Below are 20,574 nucleotides of genomic sequence, written 5' to 3' on the forward strand. Positions count from 1 at the left end.
CACACAAAGGAACAAAACAACCTATAAAAATCCCTACAGAAGACTCCAGGTTGAAGAGCAAGGGAGAAAAGGGTACCTTCCAGGCCCTGCCACTGTATTGTCAGGAAAGCAGTTCAGTGTAATATGCTCAGAGTCCTAAAAAGCAGACTGTATCCTTACTACAAATCCCTATAAAGACAAAACAAAAAAAACTGGTCCTTGCTAGTTTGCCTTGGGGGTGGAAGGCAGGTGGCAAGAATGCACTGCTGTCCTGTTCCTTACCACGAGCTCAAGTTACTTTCCAAAAGTAAAATATTTATTTAAACTAATATTTGTAAGACAGCATACCACAAGTGCTATGGATCCAAAATCTCCCGTGTTATTAGTCTCATCCAATCTCTTTTCCTACAGAGCAACTGTTAAAGCCAAAACTATTCCAGTAGTGTCAATTCTAGTTAAAATGAATGTTTCATTTACCCAGAGCCTACCACCTGTGTAGAAAATAAAGTTAATATTAAGCTACTTGCAACATGTGATTTTTTTTAATAAATAAGTTTGACTAGTCCATGGAATTTAGCCTAATACTCTAACTATATTCATGACATTCCTTGGATTACCTTTCAATTTAAGTCTCACTGTTCTACTCAACATGCACTTTAGACTATGGGGACCTTTTCAAAACAGCATAGTAAGTAGCCATGAAGAACATATACTTTAATCTCTAGTTATCCCCAACATTCCTTGTCTGCATCGAGTCCTAAATGATGATTGATGCACTGTGTTAAATATGGTAAATAATAAGAGTAAATTTTGTTACAAAGACGTAAGACAACTGTAGTTGCAGAATAGAAGTCATTTTAACTTGAATTCATTTCAAGGTTATGGTATTAAATCAATGATAGAAAGATAGATCTGTTGCCTCCATTTTTAAGATTTTCCCACATCTTGAGTCAGCAATTCCCCAGGAATATTTCAGTATGTCATCATATTAATACACTTGCCAGTACCTTGCTTGGAACAGGAAGAGTTTTCTTGTCCTCTGTTGAACTGCCATTGAATGATGCGTTACAGACATCTGAAGCAATACTGGACTTGTCAGAAAGTAGGTCTTCAAATGACCCGATGCTGTTCAAGTGTTTGGTCCCAGAGGGGCTGAGCTGTTTTCCTGGTTTGGGCTGCAAGTTTCAATTTTAAAAACTATTTTAAAAGTTATTAGCCAAAGGATTTGAGAACCCCTGCAGTTTTTCCACATAAGCGAATTTGTTTAGCAATGCCAGTATTTTCATTGTATCACCCCCCAAAAAAGCCTACTGTTACACTCTCAATTAGAGTGTAAAAATTCCAAGTTCTTGACCTGTTTAGCCTCTTATTGAATTTAGTGTTATATCTAGCATAGATTGGATGGATTTTGTTGTTGAAACTGATGGAGAAAGTAAAATACAAGCTCCATATTCTTCTAAGACAAATGGTAGGAAGAAGCCAGTGTCAAACTCCTAAGTAGTCCCCACACACAAGAGAACTTAGTAGCCTTGGCTGTAAAGGAGGAAGGAAATAGGACAGAAATCACATTCTGCAGATTAGAGGCCATTTACAGGGGCCAACCGCCTTACTATGAAAACAGCCCTTTCGTGTACTGCTGTTAAGACTGAAGTCCCAGCAACACACACTTGGCTAATCAAAGTGTGCAGCTAGCGTGCAGCACAATATAACCTTTGAGAGTGTTGGTCCCACTAAACCTAGGTGTTGGTCCCGTCCTATCAGAGTTCTGCTTATTACTGCCAACTCTGAGGACAGCTTAAAGGAAGCAAAGCCATGCTACTAAAGGAATCATTAGAAGCAATACAATAGTTTTAACAGAATGATTATAAAATGGCTTAAGCATTTGAACAGGAGCCAAAAAACACTGGAGATTGTTAACAAATAAAGTCAACTAAAACCTCTGAAATATTGTCTCAATGCAAATCTTATCTGCACCTTTCATGTATTGCAACAGCAGTCCAACTAAACTAACAGAAGCTAGATAAAAATCAAATAAATTCAAGGCAGTTATGCACACAGGCTCACCTTCCTATTTGAGAGTTTCAAACAAGGAAAGCAGCTTCAAAAAAGGAAAGGTTATTTATAAGACTAAAGCTCACAAGTGGTTTAAACAGTTTATCTTAAGATGACTATGGTTCGTCTCAAACATTAAACTGTCTAGATGCCAAGTCTTTACCTTTTCAATTGTCAACTGATTGTTTTTTCCAAAAGCAGCTGATACCTTTGCAGTCTGCAACTTGCTTATTACTTTTTTATTCTTTTCATCAGTTTGCTGTTTTTGTGCTAATTTAGAAGATTTATGGATTTTGACAGGGCTAGATGCATTTGAAGGAGACTGCAATGCATGTGTTCTGGAATCTACTGGCATGTGTAACTCTAACTGCTTCTGAAATGAAGGCGGCAGTTGACAAGCTGGGCTATCCCACACACAGTACGTTTCCCTTTTAATAGTCCTGGGGCTTTTTTCCACCTTCTGTTTTTGGAAGATGTTCAGTTTCGACTTGGAGTCTTGCACAAATTTTTCAATATCCTTGCTTTTGGGTTCTTCAAATTGGCCGACTTTCAGTTCTTCTTTGCTGCCCTTTTTTAACTGAAGTGCCAGCAAGTGAGCTTCTTTAAAAATTTCCACAAATTTCTCTCCTGAAAGAGGACTCCATGTCAGTTTATCATCAGGTAGATAACGCTTTTTCTTAGCACTTTCACTTTCTTCAACTACTTTCTCAATACTAACAGCAATACATTTTTCCTTATGTCCAGGAGGTCCAACAAAAACTTCATCTTCCTCATTTCCACTTCCAGGGGGAAAAAAAGAAAAAAAAGAAAACAAAACAGTGAGGATGTAAAAATCATTTATGCTATAGACATGTATTTGCCCATAAACACTTAACTTACCTCAGTGGAGATAATGAAAGATCAAAATCAAATTTTTCATCAGCCAAGAGAGGAACACCTGAAAACAAGATGAGTTCAGTTATGAGTTGTCACAATTACAAGGATTTCCAAAGTCTAATTTGTACTGCAATAGGTTTTGAACTGCACTGCCATTTGACATTCATTTTAAATGAGTTTGACTAAATTAAAGTAGGGATAACTGAATTACCATAATTTAAAACTAACTACAAACAACACAATACACTTTGGGATGTGACGAAAAAACTGTCAGAATGGATTTCAGAATTGACCCAGGAAGGAAACTCTGAGAACTAGGGGTACACCGATAGAGATTTTGAGGGCTGATACAGATAGCTGATAATTAAGGAGGCATATTGGCTGATACCGATCTGATTTCTGATTTGTAGCTGGGCAACTTGAAGAGCTGTGTGCAGCTGGTAAGTCAGCTGTGCTGAAAAGGGAGGAAAGGGGGGAGGTGGGGCAGATCAAGGCCACTGTGGTAAAGGAGAAGTGGGGCTGGGGCTGTCCAGCAGGGGCAGGGCAGGGCATGGGACAGAGCCATGGCTTGTTTGGGGGGTGCAGCTCCCACCTCACATGAACCCTGGGAAGGCACTGGGGTGCGGGGAGAGCATGTGCCCCCCCAGATCTGCGTGGGGCAGGCTGCAGTTGCAGGATGGATGGGGGGAGTTGGGCCCAGGCTGCACTCAGGGCAGGCAGCGGTGCTGGCAGAGGGGCTATAGCTGTAGCCCCCCACCCATAGCCGCCCTCCCAGCACCACCACTGCCCGCTGAGTGCAGTCCCAGCCCAACACCCTCCCCGCCTCCCCCCAATCCACCAGGAAGAGCCCGGGGCAGTCCCAGCCCTAAACTGCAGCCCACCCTACCCCACCCAGATCCAAGGGCACATGCCCTTCCCCACAGGGTGCACACAGCGGTAGGAGCCGCTCCCCCAAACGACTTGCAGCTCCATCCCGTGCCCCCCCCACACCCCCCTCCCAGCTGGGCAGCCTCAACCCCAGTTCCACTCCCTCCTTCACTATGGGGGCCTTGATCTGCACCCCACCCCCTCCAACACACCTTCCACAACTGATTTACCAGCTGCAGGCAGCTCTCCAAGCTGACGAGCTGTGCTCCTCACCACCTATGTGCTGGGCTGTGGCTGTGAGCATGCACAGGCATTTATTGGCCAAATTATCAGCCACATCAGGCCGATTTCCAGTACAGTAAATTTTGTTTATACCAGTGCCAGTCCAATACTGGACTGATGTATTAGTGCACCTCTACTAAGGGCCTTATAGTTCAGAGGTTCCCAAACTTTTTCTTATTGCATATGGCCTTCCAGATTTACTGGCTGCCCACATACCACTACCAGCATATGGTTTTATATTTTAACCCCTTAAGTGCCAATTATTATAATGAGAATTTAATCCACCATTACAGAATTTCTCCCACGTACCCCCAGAGATGTCCTGCATACCTATGTACCATAGTTTGGGAACTCCTGCTATAGTCCATCAGTAACACTCAAAAAGATTATCAGTACTTTGTTGAGCCTATACAAAAGTTCATAGAAAATAATTAAGAACCATGTAGTGGAAGAGCAGGGGTAAAAGTCTACGAAATAAGGCCACCCACAGAATGAAGTCTTCTCTACTACATTAAGGAATGAACACAAGAAACATACTGATCTATGTACAGTAAAAGCTCTGTTATCCGGCATCCCTGGGGAATGGGGGATGCTGGATAACAAAATATGCCCATTAATTGAGCGGCCTGAACAGGCACCCTCGCCTGTTCAGGCCACCGCTTCTCCTGCTGCGTCCGGGGCATCACCACCCCTCCCACAGGTCCTGTGGGCCCCATGGGACAGGGAGGCAGGCCCTGTGCAGCCTGTTACACCCCTGGGCCATGGGGGCTCAGAGAAAACAGAAGTGTCACGGTGGGCACTTCTGGTTTCACTTTACCTTACAAGCCAGCATGCTGGTTAACAAAGCAAATACTAGAAAGTAGCTTGGAATTGTGCATCCTATGCAAAAATTTATAAATAACATTTTCTACTTACCACTGCTTATGCAACTATCCGGGTTTTTTTCTACCACAGTACTTGAGCAACCTGCTGACTCTTCTTCTCTTTCCTCCATAGCAACTGCAACTGCAAAATAAGACACTTATATGGGATTATAGGAAAGCAGGGCTGGAGAGACGCTCACAAGCTCAAAGCCAGAAAGTTCCTCCTCATCTCCAAACTAAAACTTCCTTTGCTGCAGCTTTAGGCCTTTGTTCCTTATCCTGTCCCCTACAGCCACAGGGAAAAGTCTCTCTCTGTCCTCTATAAATCAGACTTCAGATTCTCAAATGCTCCCCCAAGACTGAATCCTTGTTCTCGTGTACTAGGTACTGCAGGTATTTTTTGAATTGCACAAACTAAATTAGAGATTAAAATTTGTATGTTATCCTAAAACAGTTGCATCTTATTAAACCATCAGCACTGAAGTACTCACTAAAAAGAAACGAATAAACAAACCTCAGCTACAGCCCTGCAACTGGTTACCGGGCTCACGAATTGTACAAGCCCCCTTTTTTCAAATAGTGTGATGCCAAAAATTAAGGAGGCACATGAATAATGTCATCCATTCATACCCAGTGATGCTGGTATAAATTGTTCCTACATGACTTACAACTGCTTGCTCCCACGAGAGAGGTAAATCTCTAAACTTGAAGCTTACATGAAACGTAGGTTCAGAAGCATGTCAACCTGGCCATTCAGCGCAGAAAAAATGGACCTTTAAACCATCTCATCCTGGCTAAATCGCTTCTCAGCCTCTTGTTGTTCGCTGCCAGGTAGTCTATGCTTACCTGGCAGCGAAACACCCTGACCATGAAGGTGATCTTCCCAGTCGCACTGGAGAAGACTGCTCTCCTGGCACAGGGATAGCACCTGCCAAGGTAATGTATAGTAAACCTCCCACTTAGCTGCTGCAGTTGGACAGTCTTGGCTTTAAGAATACTTTATGGAAAGGGGAGACTCCTCCCTGGCTTGCCTCTGGGGCCTTATGGCTGAGGGCAAGCAAAACTTGGGGGCATCCAAACTCCAAGCCTCCAGGCTTGGGTCTGCAAGTAGGATGCCTGCCAAAGGATTTGGAAACATCTGAAGCCTCAGCTGGGAGTGGAGGGGGTTTGCCACTAGTAGGGCCACTTATGGTTCTGGACTGACTCTTGGATTTGGAATTTGTTTTAGCTCATTTGGCTGGGAATACGGAAAATCAAAAAAAAAATAGCAACACAAAAAGGATAACACATTCTTGGCAGCAACTGCCCCTTTTTAGAAATACGGCTGAAGGCTACTTCTGCCCCCAGTCTACAGCCCTGCCTCCTAAGACCTAGGTGCAGGTCATCAGCAGGGATCTGATAGATAGGTCAGTCTGATAGATATATAGATAGAGCTATAGATAGATAGAGATCTATCTGATAGAGATGTATTAGTAACATATACTAGCGTATTAGTAATGTATAGTAACGGATCATATAGATATATAGATGGACAGAGATCTATCTGTCCATCTACTCGATAGATATACATCCGATAGATACATTAGGTCAGTCCATCCTGTTGGTCACTCCGGTCGGTCGGTTGCTTTGTGCTATTGCTCTGGTCCGTAGATAGATCTGCAGGTCAGTCTATTTCTACCCATCTACACCTCCAACTATTTATATATAGTGATGTTTCATTTTATTCACGGAAAAATGTGGGTTTGGGGTTACTTTTTATAAATCTGAGAATCAGGTATTTTGTTTTATCAGAGAAAACCGGGATCCCCGGTCATCAGGCCCCAGCAAACAGCCCCTGAACATCGCTACCGACCGCGCGGAAGCACCAGGAGTTGCAGTCCCCGCTTCTCACCTACCTCAGAGCGCAGCCCGCGGCCACGGCAGCACGGGGCGGCAGGTGGGCCGACTCTGCTCAGGCCCCCGCGCCCCGTCGGGCCAGGCCTTGCCGCGCTCGCGGCCGCCGGGACGTTCGAAAGCGCAGCTCCGCCCCCGCCCGCGCTCATTGGCGCGTTTCAAATGTTGCGGAGTCCCGTGACCCGCTTGCAGCGCGCGGCGCGGGCGGCCCCGCCCCCTCGGAGCGAGCCTGGGGACATGTGAGGGTGCTGTCGTCACTCCTCTGTGGCAGGCGGGAGTCATCGTGCTGTGCTGTCTTGGGAGGGCGCTGAATACGGTTAAACATGGCTAGGTGCTCGGGTGGTGGTGGTGGGCGATAGTGTCCGCAGTTCCGTGTCCAGAAAAGAGGAACAGAGCAGGCCGTCGTCATTTATGGAGACTGAATTTAAATGAAAAAAGTCTTTAAATGCGATCTTGCCAAGTGAAAGTTGTTTTGTCTGCAGGCTGCTCGTCCACGCTGCAGCTAGGGCTATTGGACCTGTCGATAAAACGAGGGGATCTTTTTTCTTTTCTTTTTGCTGAATAAATTACTTGCTAAAAAAATGGTTTGCTGTTGTGGTTGCCTCAGATATTCACAGCTGTGGACTGAATTTGCCAGATAGGTTCCAATAGCAAAATATTAGATCCTTTCTTTCTCAGTGTCCCAGTAACTGGGTGTCTTCCAGGTTCAGATGGACCTTCTGTCTGATCGAGAACAAGGATTTCCACCTGAGTCCCTCACCTTTCAGGTGACGGCCCTGACCCAGACTAGCAGGTGTTTTGAGGTGGGTTTATCTCTCAGTTTAGCATGTCGGATAGTTTCCAATAAGCATGGACTACTGAAGAGACAGAGCATGTCAGTGACAAACCTGTACACCTGGGCATGTCTGTATGGCCTCGTTCCTAAAAGCAGGACTGCTGCAAAGTGAGTCCTACCCACTGATTCCCATTCTGGCATGCCAGAGACTGGCATACCAGAGCAGCAGCACTGGAGCCCCTCCACACTGCAGGAAGAAGCCCAGCATCACGGCTTGTTTCCAAGGCAGCAGCCAAGTCCTTGGGATGCTGGGCCTCTTCCTGTGGTCCTGGGTTGGCCAGAGTGGGTGCCATAGGCGCTGGATCTAGCATGAAGGAGGGGTCCATGGGCCCGATCAGGCCTGAGAGGCCAGTCTTGCACATGCCGCGCACCACTGGTCCCATACCACTCATCTGACCTACACAGCCAAAAGAGTTTGGCACCCCTGCTGTACAGTATTCAAAAAGGGCAGACAAGACAGCCTTGGTAATTGTGGGCCGGTTAGCCTGACATCCGTTCTGTGCAGAATAATGAAAATGCTGATACTGGATTTAAATACTAAAATAACTAGACAATTGAAATATAATTAATGCTAGTCAACTTGGTTTGAATGAAGGTACATCTTGTCAAACAACCTGATTTCACTCTACAATGAGATTTGCCTAAGATGTGAGGGAGGGTTTTAATGCATTATTTACTTGGACGTAGGCACCTCTGTTCCACTTAAGTCACACTTCAGATGCTGAAGTCCCATTTTGAATGTGATTCATAGTACTTTGTTTAGTAGGATTAGGAATACTCAGTCACAGAGGAAAAATGTAAACCAGATGCAGAGTCAATGACATCAATGTAATTTTTAGACTGCTGCCTCAAACACTCCTTGAGAGTCATAATATTATTTTGCTGCATTATTCAAACTGCTTAAAATTCTTAGGGGAGAGGAGGCTCTTATTTTTGTTAACATCAACATCTTGCACCTTAGTTGAGCAATAGCTGAGGTCAAGGCCCTGTAAATCAGTTTCCTGTTACAAGGAAAGTTAGTGAAACAGTATCTGTGTATTTCCCTAATGTAAATAGCTTAGTCACATGATAGACCAGTCCTTGAACAAAAAAGGTCACAAACAGCATATAAGCAATCCACTGTTTCAGAAATTTCAGTAAAAAAAACACAACCCAGGAAGGGGGGCAGTGGTGCAGTTACACCCCCTTTTGATTCCTGCTGTACCTGAATTTTAAAAACAACTGCCTGGGAGGGGCAGTAGCATTTCTAGTCAAGCAGCATTGAGAGGGTCAAACTGACATCATAGCTCATTATTACCACCTCCTAGACTCCTGCTAATTTTTATCCAGTCCATTGGTGTTAATTACTTCCTATCCTTCTGATGTTCCACTTTTTAAACTATCCTTTCTTCTGCAATTTTGCTGTCACTTAGCCATACCTGGTAATGTTTCTGTTCTATTTCACAACCCTACAGACTGTCAAACTAAAAACCTTAGCTCAGGTGTAGCAATAATTCGGGTATAGTAATGATGACTGCCAGTGAAGGAGGCACTGTCAAAACTCTCAAGTATGCTAGATTTTGTTTTATAAATCAGAATAAGAGACATTCTTTTAACTACAATGACTATAGGACTAATGCCACAATATCTTTTGATTTTTTTGTGCGTTTTTTCTAGTGTGTTATGTTTTTTAAAACATAATGTATCATCTAGCAAATCAGTACACATTGCAATAGTTATATTTATTTTTGCTTTGTTCTTAAACTGAATAATATAGTGATAGCCCCCTAGCACATTAGTAATGTTTCTAGTTTCTCTTTAACTGGAGAATAATATGTTGTGCTATATGATGATGTGCCACCCCATCTGCACCCCTTTTTTTAAAAAAGCTAGCTCCCCCTATACTGGTTACTAGGAAGAAACATGACATCAAGAATTGACTTTAATTAGTTGGCATAATACAGAAAGCAAAAGTTCTTGCTACTTGCCACACTCTTTCAAAAAAAATCTACAGGCTAAATAGTCACAGACTGAACAAAGTTTTTCAGAGACTGACTTTCAGGACTACAAGTATGTGTGGACTGTAGTACAGTGTGGAGTTACCTAGATTTAGAACAATTAAGTAGCTGGTTAACAGTTTAGCCACGGTAGCGTGGAGCTCAGGGCAGACTAAGTTACCCTGCTTCTTAGGGTATGTTACCATATGTAGTTCATTTGCATCCAGTGAAGCCTATCGTCACAACATATTTTAATTAAAATAATTGGGAGAAAATCTCTTTCTATTAAGAGATTCAATACTCCTCCCTTTTGCAGGCCAAGAACACCCCCAATTCATCTATTTGAGGCATCATTCACTCTTCCAGTTGAAACAGGGAGGCGAGACAGCCCTGCTAATCAGAGAGGGCTTCAGTGAGTTAATTTCAGTTATCAGTTAATCTCAGAAATCAGAGCTTTAAAATTCTCTATGGAGGCTCAGTTTGGTAAGATCAAAGCAGAAATAAAAGAAATTAGAGGTAGGGTCACAAACCTGGAGATAAAGGTGGAGAGAAAACTATGACCATCAGTAAATCTACATAATACAATGAAGATGACTGAAAAGAAAGAAAATGACTTTATAGAGAAAACTGGGGGCTTGGAAAATCTTGAGAGAAAAAGTAACGTAAGAATAAGAGGGCTCTGAGAAGGTGTGGGGAAGGAGCTCCAGCAGAATATTTAAAGCAGGTTTTCTACTCCTTCCTACAGATGAAGACAAAAGCAACAGTCCTGGTAGACACAGCACACAGAGTTCTCTACGTTCCCCCCAGCTCACACAGACCAAGAGACATGATGCTTTGTTAGTACTGATACTTCTGATTCCACTCTAGGACACTATAAAATACAAGTGTTTTGAAACTTCTCCAGGCTACATCAATGAAAAGGAAGGAACTGAGTGAAATTACAGCATCTCTTAGAGAACAAATATAAGATACACATGGGCTTTTCCTTTTAAGCTTATCTTCATCAAGAACAGGAGAACATCATAAAGGAGAAAAAGGAAGACTTTAAAATACTTGAAAAATTAAACTTAATGGAAAACATACTGAAATCTCAGCTCAAGCCTCACCCAGACAGCAAAGGCAACCATAATATTGAATGGCAAACAGTTAAGGCCAGGAGAAAAAAAACCCCAGCAAAATACAAGGATAAGGGGACTTGGAGAAGTCACAGAACTAGGGGTATTTGAAGGGATTTGACTGGGACTGAATAATAGTAGAAGGAAATGAAAATGGAGAGGGGACTATCACAAGGACAAAAAGATTAAAAGAATAATTCTGGGAACCAAATATTTAGGAAAATGGAAATAAAGATAGGCTAAGGCTAAAAACAAATGGTAGGGGGTGGGAAAGAGGTATAAATATAGTATAATATGAGAAGAGACCGGGGGAGACTTGAAATATGTCTTTGCACAACTTCCTTCAGAAAACAATATCTGACTAATAATATAGTGCCAGGATTCCCCTGGATGAGAGTTGGTAACCTCCCAGGAAGGTGTTTATTACACAGGTGTGGAGAGGTTAAAGGTGCCATTCCACCCGAGGGTTAGGGTGAATCTCCACATTTCAGAAAAGGGGTAGGGTATAAAAATAAGGATCAGTTGGGGATCTAAGTGGGAGGGGTAAAATGTATAAATATAAGGATTGTGTTGGGAGCCAAATGTGAGGGAAATTGGACTGGGTATATTACTGAGCATGGTAGGGCAATAAATAAAGTTAATGTTAGGCCTAGAATGTATAGAAGACTACACAGGGACCAAAAGAGTACTACAGGTATATTAAAGTAGAGCAAGCATAATCTAGATATGCTTTATTTTCTTATATTGTAAGAAGGTGAAGGTAGTTCCAACTAATATGTATTTATTTATTTATTGCTGGTGATACTAAACAGCTTACAAGAATGGTGGGAAAGCTTCAGGTGAGAGAGTAGAATTTTATTCAGAAAACAACAAGCATAAAAATGATACAAAATTATTTCTATAAATGTTAAAAATCTGAATGGCCCTGTTGAAAGAAGGAGTGTTTTGCAAGTAATGAAAAGGTAGACCCAGAATTGTGCTTTTGCAAGAAGCTCATTTGCAGACTGGACATGAAAAGTACTGAGAACAAAAATTTACCAGCCAGTGTCCCATGCCATATTCTTTGAATATTACTGAATTTTATATTTACATATATACATATTATATTGATGGTACAGATGATAAAATAATTGTTTTATGTTATTTCCTTTGGAAAGATGTAATCACTTCAGCATCAGCTAATTATTGTGTATTACTGCTGGACATGAAGCTTGTACAGACCTATTTAAATTTAAATAACTAAATTCTAATATCAGTGCTTTTTGTAGAAGAATGTAAACTCATGACTGGGACCACCTGAAATATATCAATACAATTAATCTCATTTCTGGCTTTGGTATCAAGTATACCTAATGCCCAACTACTCTAAATTGATTGTAAATAAGTTCCTCTTTCAAAGTGATTGCTTCTCCCTTGTTATCCCATTCCTCTCCCATCTAAGTGTCTGTGCCAGTTGGAAAATATTTTGGGATCTTCCCTGTTATAACAATCTATACAGTGCCTTACAATTCATGGTTTAAGGTGCTCAATTCAAGTAATCAAGCCCTACTGCAATTAATCAAGTAGTATACCTCCAGTTTAGGGTGTTGGGCTCAAGCAATCAAGCCATACTATAGTTAAGCAAATTATAAAGCTCTGGAGTGATCAAGGGTTTTCATGCATGTCAGTTTCACCCACAACAACCAGAGACGGATGCAAAAGGTTAACATTTACACCACAATTAAAGGACAATGACCCTCCACACTGTCAACTTTGTCTGGACCCTGATCTTCAACTCATCAAGAAAATATGTTTTGAAGAATGAATATAAGAGAAGAATGAAGCTGCCAGCAAGTGCACTCATCCCAGAAAAGAAACACCACGCTGCCCCATCATAACCTGCTCCCAGCTAACCACCCTCAGTGATGGATCAACGTCTGGTGAGAAGCTGCAAAGATCAGGACCACTTCCTTACCCATGTTGGTGAGAACCACTATTACAGCTAGAAATATACTGAACTTGATTATAGCTTATTTTATTTGTAGATTGAAATAGGAAAATGACAGGTAGGCTATATAATTCATTTTTAATTAATAAAGCATTTCTGTTAACTATTGATGGAAATGTCGTGTCAGTCTTCCTAAACACTAAGCATTCCATTTTAATTGCAACAATTACTCTAGAGCTGGAATTTGATTATAGAGTTGTCTAAATAAAACAAAGAGAAAAAGAAATAGGGAAGAGAGAATTTCATACTACTAATGGTTAGTGATCAAGATGGGGATACTTTTTTGCTGTTTCATCAAAATTTTAGATTTTCAGCAAGGGTCTTGTGCAGAACTTATTGGTAGGCTCAGGGTCTAAACTTGGGCATGTATACATGTGCACTTTAATGCATCTTAGCTTATTTTAATGTGAATTAAAGCATCACAAAAACCCCATGCTCTTTAGCTAATGCACAATAAAATGAGCTAATGTGCATTTTTCCAGTACCTCAGAATCGAGGTTGTCCCGGGAGGTAAAGTAATGAACAGAACTCACCTGCAGCTCAGGACAGGACATGCACGAGGCGGAGGGAGGAGCCCGTGTGGCTTCTTAGCTGCCTTTTTGTTCAATTGCGGTCAGCTGGTGATGTTACTGTCGGACGCCAGCCAGCAGCGATAAAAATGGCAGCTGCGGCCACGGAGGGGGCGGATAGCTCAGGTGAGGAGCAGCAGCCATTGTCGATGACAAGAGGAGCCTCTGCTACAAGACTCGCGGAGCCAGGAGAGCTGGCAGGGACGTGGACGGAGCGGGGCCAAACCTCCCAACTGGAGACTGCACCGGACAACGTGGGAACTGGAGGCACGGCACCTGAGGACGCAGCTGGAAGAGCACCCGGGAGTGAAGTGACCCACAGGTGGGGTGCCGGGACAACGGGGCACGGAGACAGTCTCACCAGGGAGGAGAGACCACGGGAGAGCCCTGAGGGGGTACAATTGGGGCGGGCATCGCTGCCAGGCACAGATAGAGTAACGGGCAGGAGGGAGGAACGCTGGAAGTGATCAGTCCGGGTTGGACCAGAAGAGAGCCGGGGAGGGCTCGGAGTAGACCGATTAGAGGATAGGGAGACACTGGGTGGTCAGCATTTTGGTTGTTTCGTTTGTTTAGGCAACGCTGGCTAAGGGTTCGAGAGCTAGGGGAGTGTGCCCACAGATTGAGGCTGAAGGGAAGCCTCTGTGAGTCTATAGTTTCCTTTGATTTTCCTTCCCTTGAAGAGAGGGGTGCAGGCAAGGAGGGCTGTGGGGCCGAGCCTGGTGGTGAGCGCCAGCACCACAGCTGGGAGCTGCGGTAACTTAGAGGCAGGCCAGGGGGCGTTGTCCCACAGCTGGGAACAAGAACAACAGGCGAGGGACGCACCGAAGGTGGTGTGAGGCCGGGGTGTAGGGGTGGTGGAGCCCCGTGAGTGACTGCCGGGGGATCCTGGACCATGGGGTATCCCGTCAACCAACTCCTCACACTGAGGAACATCAAGTCATGGCAGGCGAGAACGGGGTTGGGGACACGGAGAGAAGAGAGCTACTCCGGCACAGACAAGATCCCAATGGGTGTTTGACATCTACCTGCAAAGCAAAAACCGCTCGAGAGCAGTTAATCGAAGCCCGGCGGTCACAGAGATACTAGATTTAATGCACATTATCCAAAGTGCATTAATTGAATGTGTAGATGCACCCACAGAAACATTTCTAATTCTCACACAAGGAAGAGAGTGGGATAATAACAGAGGAGCTAAGGTGTCTTGCTCTGGATTCAGAGGTTTGACATCAGAGGTATTATGTATTTTGTCCCCTCAGTTAACCAAGCTTTAAATGGGTATTCAGTCATTACAGCTGGGGAGTGAAAGAGTGCTTATGAAATGTTATGGATCCAGTGGCAAAAGTCTGAACCTTGTTTTAGACTCCTACTGAAGTCTACTCCCACTCAACCCAGCTGCAGATAGCTGCCTGCTCCTCTGAGTAGGGATTCAAAGGCAGTTAGCCATGTTGTTGACTACATTTCTTCTTTCTGTGTGCTGCTGGCTACTGGAATTGGTGCGTTTAACCATGCTAACTCAGTGAGGGGCTAGACTTAGGCAGTTTTTTAACTGTTGCACAGACTGTATGTTAAACATGAAAATGTTATCAAACACAATAAAAATTCCTAAATACTTCAATGAAATTAAATATTTTATGATACTGATGCCTATAAAGCTGTGCACATGATTCTTTAGTCTTCTACTTAATAATATTAAATTTAGAGCAGTATTTTGATAGCAATGTAACTGGAAAGATGTCACTCTTTTTCTGCCTCCTGCATTTTTTGTATAGAACCATAGGAAAGTAGGGTTTGAAGGAACCACATGAGGTCATCTAGTTCAGCCCCTGCTCCAGGCAGGATCATCCCTAACTAAACCATTGCAGTCAAGTATCTGTCTAAAAAGTGTCTGCTTTTGTATAGGTAAGGTTCTTAGCTGCTAGCGGTGCATCTGGCACTTAATTTTTAATTCACATGTAGTATCTTTCTATGAGACACTGTGTTCCCTATATTTACATCCATTCTCTCATTTAAATAAACATATTCTAGGGTGAATAATCCATACAAATCCAATGTATATGGATTATTATATGGATATATATAAAATTGTATTGTTGAATTTTATTTTATATATAAGAATTGTATTACAATCCTTACTTTGGAAGGTTATTTATTATTTTCCTGCCTCTCAGATAAAACTTTCCTTCTTGTTTGTATTGAGTAGTCATGAACCATAAAACTACTGTCCCCTTCCTCCCAGAGTATTACAGACCTTAAAAGTTGCTGTGAAGTGCTGTTTAATTAGAGAGTCTTTCTTTCTTCTGTATATGACTACAAATTTTGGGACATATTTGAAGGATGATGACTCTTTATTTTTTCCCCATGTAAATTAAATCAAGTGCCCACATTGCAGGATGGCAATAAGTTGTTCATCAGGGACAATATACTTAAAAATCTGATAAGGCTTTCTTACTCTGTATTTGCTTAAAGTGAAATATGTGTGGGTTATACCTCATCCCTTCTCACTTTCCATGTCCAACTCCTTCCTCTGCATTAGTCCATGGGGCGGGCTATTTCTGCAGCTGCAATTTTGGCAACATCTTAGCTGCTTCAGTTTATAAGGAAAGGTCCCAGCAGTTAAAGCACAACTGGGATCACTCATTACTTAGCTCTTGGGCAGCTCAACAGTATGTTGTGGAGAACCAGGCAGTCCACTATAGTTTAAGCAAAGTTAGTATCTTGTGAACTGTAGTTGAAAAGAGCTTGCAGATCATTATTGCTTGCCAATTTTGTGGCAAATACTTTTTGTGCACCCAGTGTAGATCTTTACTTTGTGTGGGAGGAAGCAAAAGGATATAAAGGACACCTTCCTGTACTGTGGTGGGATTGAAAGCCTGTCTTCTTGGGAACACAATCACTACCATGAATTCTTCCAGAAGGTAAGTTGTACATACTACTTTCCTCTAAGCAGGCTGGTAAAGAGGGAGGGCAAACCACCTAACAGTGAAAGGATTCCTGTGATGATCTTAAAATTCTGCTGCTGGATATTGTTATTTGGTTGCAACTCTACAAGGTGCTAAACAGATCCTGTCCAAAGAACTACACATTAAATAATACATGCATTTCTTTAGAAGATGGCATTTACTACCCACAGTTTGTCTTTAATTTTTTTCCTCAAAGTTCCTTTCTGAGGTATGTGTGTATGTGTCTGTGTTACAGAGTGTTGCACTCAAGGGCTGTGCCTACATTGCCATTTTTCTTTAGAGCTCCTGTAGTTGCATGAGTGCTAATATAGGCAGAAACACCAACAGGTTATTTAATACTTCACAGAGCAGTTTTAGGCAACTTGGCATTTCCACTGCACTGAATTCAGATGGAGTTGTGAGTGCTGACCAGTTCTCAAAATCAGAACAATGGTCAGATAGTGCCTCTAAGGGTGGGCAAGTGCAGCATTAGCCCTGGGCACCAATTTAGAGTGGGCACCAGACTGTCATTCCTGGGGTGCCCATGCTATGGAACTGCTGCAGCTGGTGTGCAGCGAGCTTGTCCCCATACCTCTGCCCAAGGAACTGAAGGAGCTTGCTGCACTTCTACAAATGGTGTTCCCACTGTGATCTAAAAACTGAGACTCCAATAAATAGAAGGTGCTTATAAAAATGTGTTATTATTTTCCATGTGCTTTAGTTTCCTCCTTTATAAAAATGTGAGTAGAAATGCCTGCTTCACAAAGGGGCCATCCCACTCAGGACTAAATCATCTTTGTGTATCTGTGGTGCTTTCATAGCTGCATAAGCACAATTTTTGGCACTCGGTTTCTATCTGTGTCAGAAGAGGATCACCTAGGTATGCACTTAACTGCAGGAAGTAAAGATTGGAGGAGTGTCCTCCCATCCCTAACCCAGTAGCTTCATAGTTTCATAGTTTCTAGGGTCGGAAGGGACCTGAGCAGATCATCTAGTCTGACCCCCTGCCATGGCAGGAAGAGCACTGGGGTCAAATGACTCCAGTAAGGTGGTCATCCAACCTCCTCTTAAAAACCCCCAGGGTGGGAGCCTGCACCACCTCACTTGGAAGCTGGTTCCAGACTCTAGCCGCCCTGACCGTGAAGTAGCGCCTCCTGATGTCCAACTTAAACCTTCCCTCCGCCAGCTTGTGACCATTGTTCCTGGTCACTCCTTGCGGCGCTCGGGGGAACAGGGACTCCCCCAGCGCCTGCTGATCCCCCCTAACCAGTTTATAACAGGCCACAAGATCCCCCCTCAGCCTTCTCTTTTGAAGGCTGAACAGGTTCAGGTCCCGCAACCTTTCCTCATAGGACCTACCCTGCTGTCCCTTGATCATACGAGTGGCCCTCCTCTGGACCCTCTCGATGCTGTCCACATCCCTCTTAAAGTGCGGCGCCCAGAACTGGACGCAGTACTCCAGCTGCGGCCTGACCAGTGCCGCATAGAGGGGGAGGATCACCTCCTTGGACCTGCTCAAGATGCATCTGTGGATGCACGACAAGGTGCAGTTGGCCTTCCTAGCCGCCTCCCCACATTGCCGACTCATGTTCTTGTATCTCCTGCTGGTAGCAAAGTGCTCTCACCAGCAGGCCACAGGCCTGTAATTTCTCAGAGTACTCTCCAGCTCTTCTGAAGCTGGCTTACTAAGCAGCCAGTATGGTAAGAGATACAGGACTTGGAGGTGTGTAAGGTAATGGGAGGGTGGCTCTATGAGACAGATGCTGCCCTGAAAATAGGGGGCCCCAGGTTCTAGACCCTGGCTTCTCTGCATCTTTTAATGTTCATTAGGCAAAATATATCAACAACAGTGGGCTAGTTTCTGCTTCACTGGGGGTAGGGACAGAGCTACCTTCCTTCTAGGGCAGCATCTTACCCATGATGCACCTTTCGTCTAGCTTGCCTGCCTCCTTCCGGGCCCACATTTCTTTCAGTTTTGGCTTTGCAGCAGGCCAGCTTCAAGAAGTAGGCTGGAGAGTGCTTCAGGGAATGCCCACCTTGTGACCAAGTGCTTAGAGCACTTTGTTGGGAAGCAGGAGACTGATTCAAACCCTCTTTGGGTGCAGGGAATCTGGACCTGGATACCCCAGTTCCTGAGCAAGTCTCTGTTCACTAGGGTACTGAGCTAAAAGGTGTGAGGGGCCTTTTCCTTTCCAGTTGTCTCTTTTCTGTGACTGCAGGTTTGTGACCTACAGATGAGTTAAAAGTGTGACTGGGGGATTCTCTTTCACAAGAGAGCCTCCATGGTCAGAGAGCAGCTTTCTGAGCATACTCTGATGGGAAGCACAGGGCAAATATAAGTGTATTGCCAAGTGTACACAAAGGCCAGTGTTTACAAGTACTAACCTATGGCAGCGTTTATTAGTTTACTGCAACATAATAGGGCCGCTGGTGTAGACATGGAGACTTTACTGCAGAGCTAATTAAGCAGCTCCACAGTAAACATCTCCTGTAGATGTGCCCTATGTTTATAAAGCCTTGTGAAACCATATGGAAAAGGTATCACAAATACACAAAAGATCATTCTCAGTACAGTTGCTGTTGGACAGAGGCTTACAGCATGGTTATCAATCATGGCTAGTACCCTTGGTCAATGATTACATTCAGTGTCCTGGATACTAAAGTACTGTGTGTCCCTTCCCTGGTACAGCTGGAAATAGATTGTCAGAGGCAGTTTGGGAAGCTTAAATGGTGGTGCTGCTTCTTTTCAGTGAATAAAAGAGAATTTCAGTCTCCAGTCTTTTCAATTTGCCCCTATTCATGAACACTAAGAAACACAAGAGAATATTTCACACAACTGATTTTTATCAACAAGAAAATGAAGAATAACTTTTGCCAGAAGCACAGTACATCCTCTGACAAGCATGTACCCAGCCTCTCTTGTCTATCATTGTTGGAGATGTACCAAGTGGCTGGTAAGTGTTGCTTATTTCCAGTTATGGAGATCCTCCTACTAACCCTGTACAGCATGAGGTGTTCTTTGGCAAATCTAGTCAATGATTTAATATGCTCCACGGAGTTCACTATCATATCATAGGGCTCTTAACAAAAAAAGAGCCAGTTTTAATTGTATCTTGTTTTTTGTTTTGACAGAATACATTCTCTCCGTGCTCACAGGCCAAAAGCGCCTGCAAATATGAGTGAGAACTGGCACAGTTCCTGCAGATGCAAACAGGACCGCGGAGATGAATTATCTACTGTTCGTACACTTTACACTGTGATCATCATGGTCATCCTAATGGCGATATGGGGGGCCTGGGCAAGAAAAGATGCCTACTTATAGTTGCAAGTTACCTTTTGTGTCAGGAGTTCAGAATTCAGAGATACTTGTGACAATAAAAAATACCCAGGAAGATACAAAAGCCCAGGGCTTTGTGAATCACAGCTCATCTTGCATATAAAATGGAACCACTTCTGTCAGTGGATTTGGCTAAGTCAAATTCTGTGGATAAAATCTAGAACACCATTTCAGCAATGAAAGTAACATTTTTGTAACTTAACATTTGCAGCATAACATATATAATTCCTTTTAGATAAAGGAAACTATTTTAAATTCAGTACAGTGGTAAAAAGGTTAGATTCACATTTTTGCTGGACAATGTACATATATTTTTACATCCATTTTCCACTTTTGTATTCTAGATGTTCATTTGTTTGTGGCTTTATATTGCAGTGTACATTGTGACAGGCTGGAGTAGCCTACTTCCTCCCCTGCTAGCGGGGAGTTAACTGATTAGTGTAATCTCGACAGGACCGAAGACCAAACGAACACTTGATAATAAAACAGGAGTAATCTATAAAAAGAAACCCAGCTGGTTGATGAACAGAATACAGTAGTTCGTGATTGTAGCTTGAAGCCTGGATTTATGCCTATGTGAAAAGCTTTTTCTTTTATTAAAATCCTATGCAGGTTCAAGAATAAAGCTTTGTCTATTTGTGAAAGTGTTTTGTTGCTGAAAACCTAGCTCATTCTACCATTTCCCATCCTCCATAATATCATCTTTAACTACTGTCTACTCTACATCAACCCACTGCTTACCTTACCATATTTTCATAGCTTCATAGTTTCTAGGGTCAGAAGGGACCTGAGCAGATCATCTAGTCCGACCCCCTGCCATGGCAGGAAAGAGTACTGGGGTCAAACGACCCCAGCAAGGTGTACATCTAACCTCATCTTAAAAACCTCCAGGGTAGGAGCCTGCACCACTTCTCTTGGAAGTTGGTTCCAGACCCTAGCTGCCCTGACCGTGAAATAGCGCCTCCTGATGTCCAACCTAAACCTACCCTCCGCCAGCTTGTGAC

General features: G+C 43.2%; 1 protein-coding gene and 1 long non-coding RNA gene across 3 annotated transcripts in view; one reads left to right on the top strand and one right to left on the bottom strand.

The window, feature by feature from the left end:
- GTSE1 (G2 and S-phase expressed 1) overlaps positions 1–6,839 on the bottom strand; it is a 21,388-nt gene extending 14,549 nt beyond the window's left edge. The window contains exons 1-5 of one of the 2 annotated variants that reach the window (XM_019509379.1): positions 6,815–6,839; positions 4,972–5,055; positions 2,911–2,968; positions 2,195–2,810; positions 987–1,154 (exon numbers count right to left, since the gene is read on the bottom strand). In XM_019509379.1, the coding sequence (XP_019364924.1) occupies positions 987–1,154; positions 2,195–2,810; positions 2,911–2,968; positions 4,972–5,050 (921 nt within the window). In that variant the 5' untranslated portion in view covers positions 5,051–5,055; positions 6,815–6,839. The remainder of the gene's footprint in view (positions 1–986; positions 1,155–2,194; positions 2,811–2,910; positions 2,969–4,971; positions 5,056–6,814) is intronic. The other variant, XM_019509380.1, reaches the window with a different exon arrangement.
- A 9,067-nt stretch (positions 6,840–15,906) lies between these two features.
- Positions 15,907–20,227, top strand: LOC109292114. Its single transcript, XR_002096044.1, has 2 exons — positions 15,907–16,209; positions 19,366–20,227. It is a non-coding gene; the product is annotated as an uncharacterized LOC109292114 (long non-coding RNA).
- The last annotated feature ends 347 nt before the right edge of the window (positions 20,228–20,574 follow it).

The sequence above is a fragment of the Gavialis gangeticus genome, unplaced genomic scaffold (assembly GCF_001723915.1).
Source record: "Gavialis gangeticus isolate Ggan-Ray unplaced genomic scaffold, GavGan_comp1, whole genome shotgun sequence".
Classification (NCBI taxonomy): domain Eukaryota; kingdom Metazoa; phylum Chordata; order Crocodylia; family Gavialidae; genus Gavialis; species Gavialis gangeticus.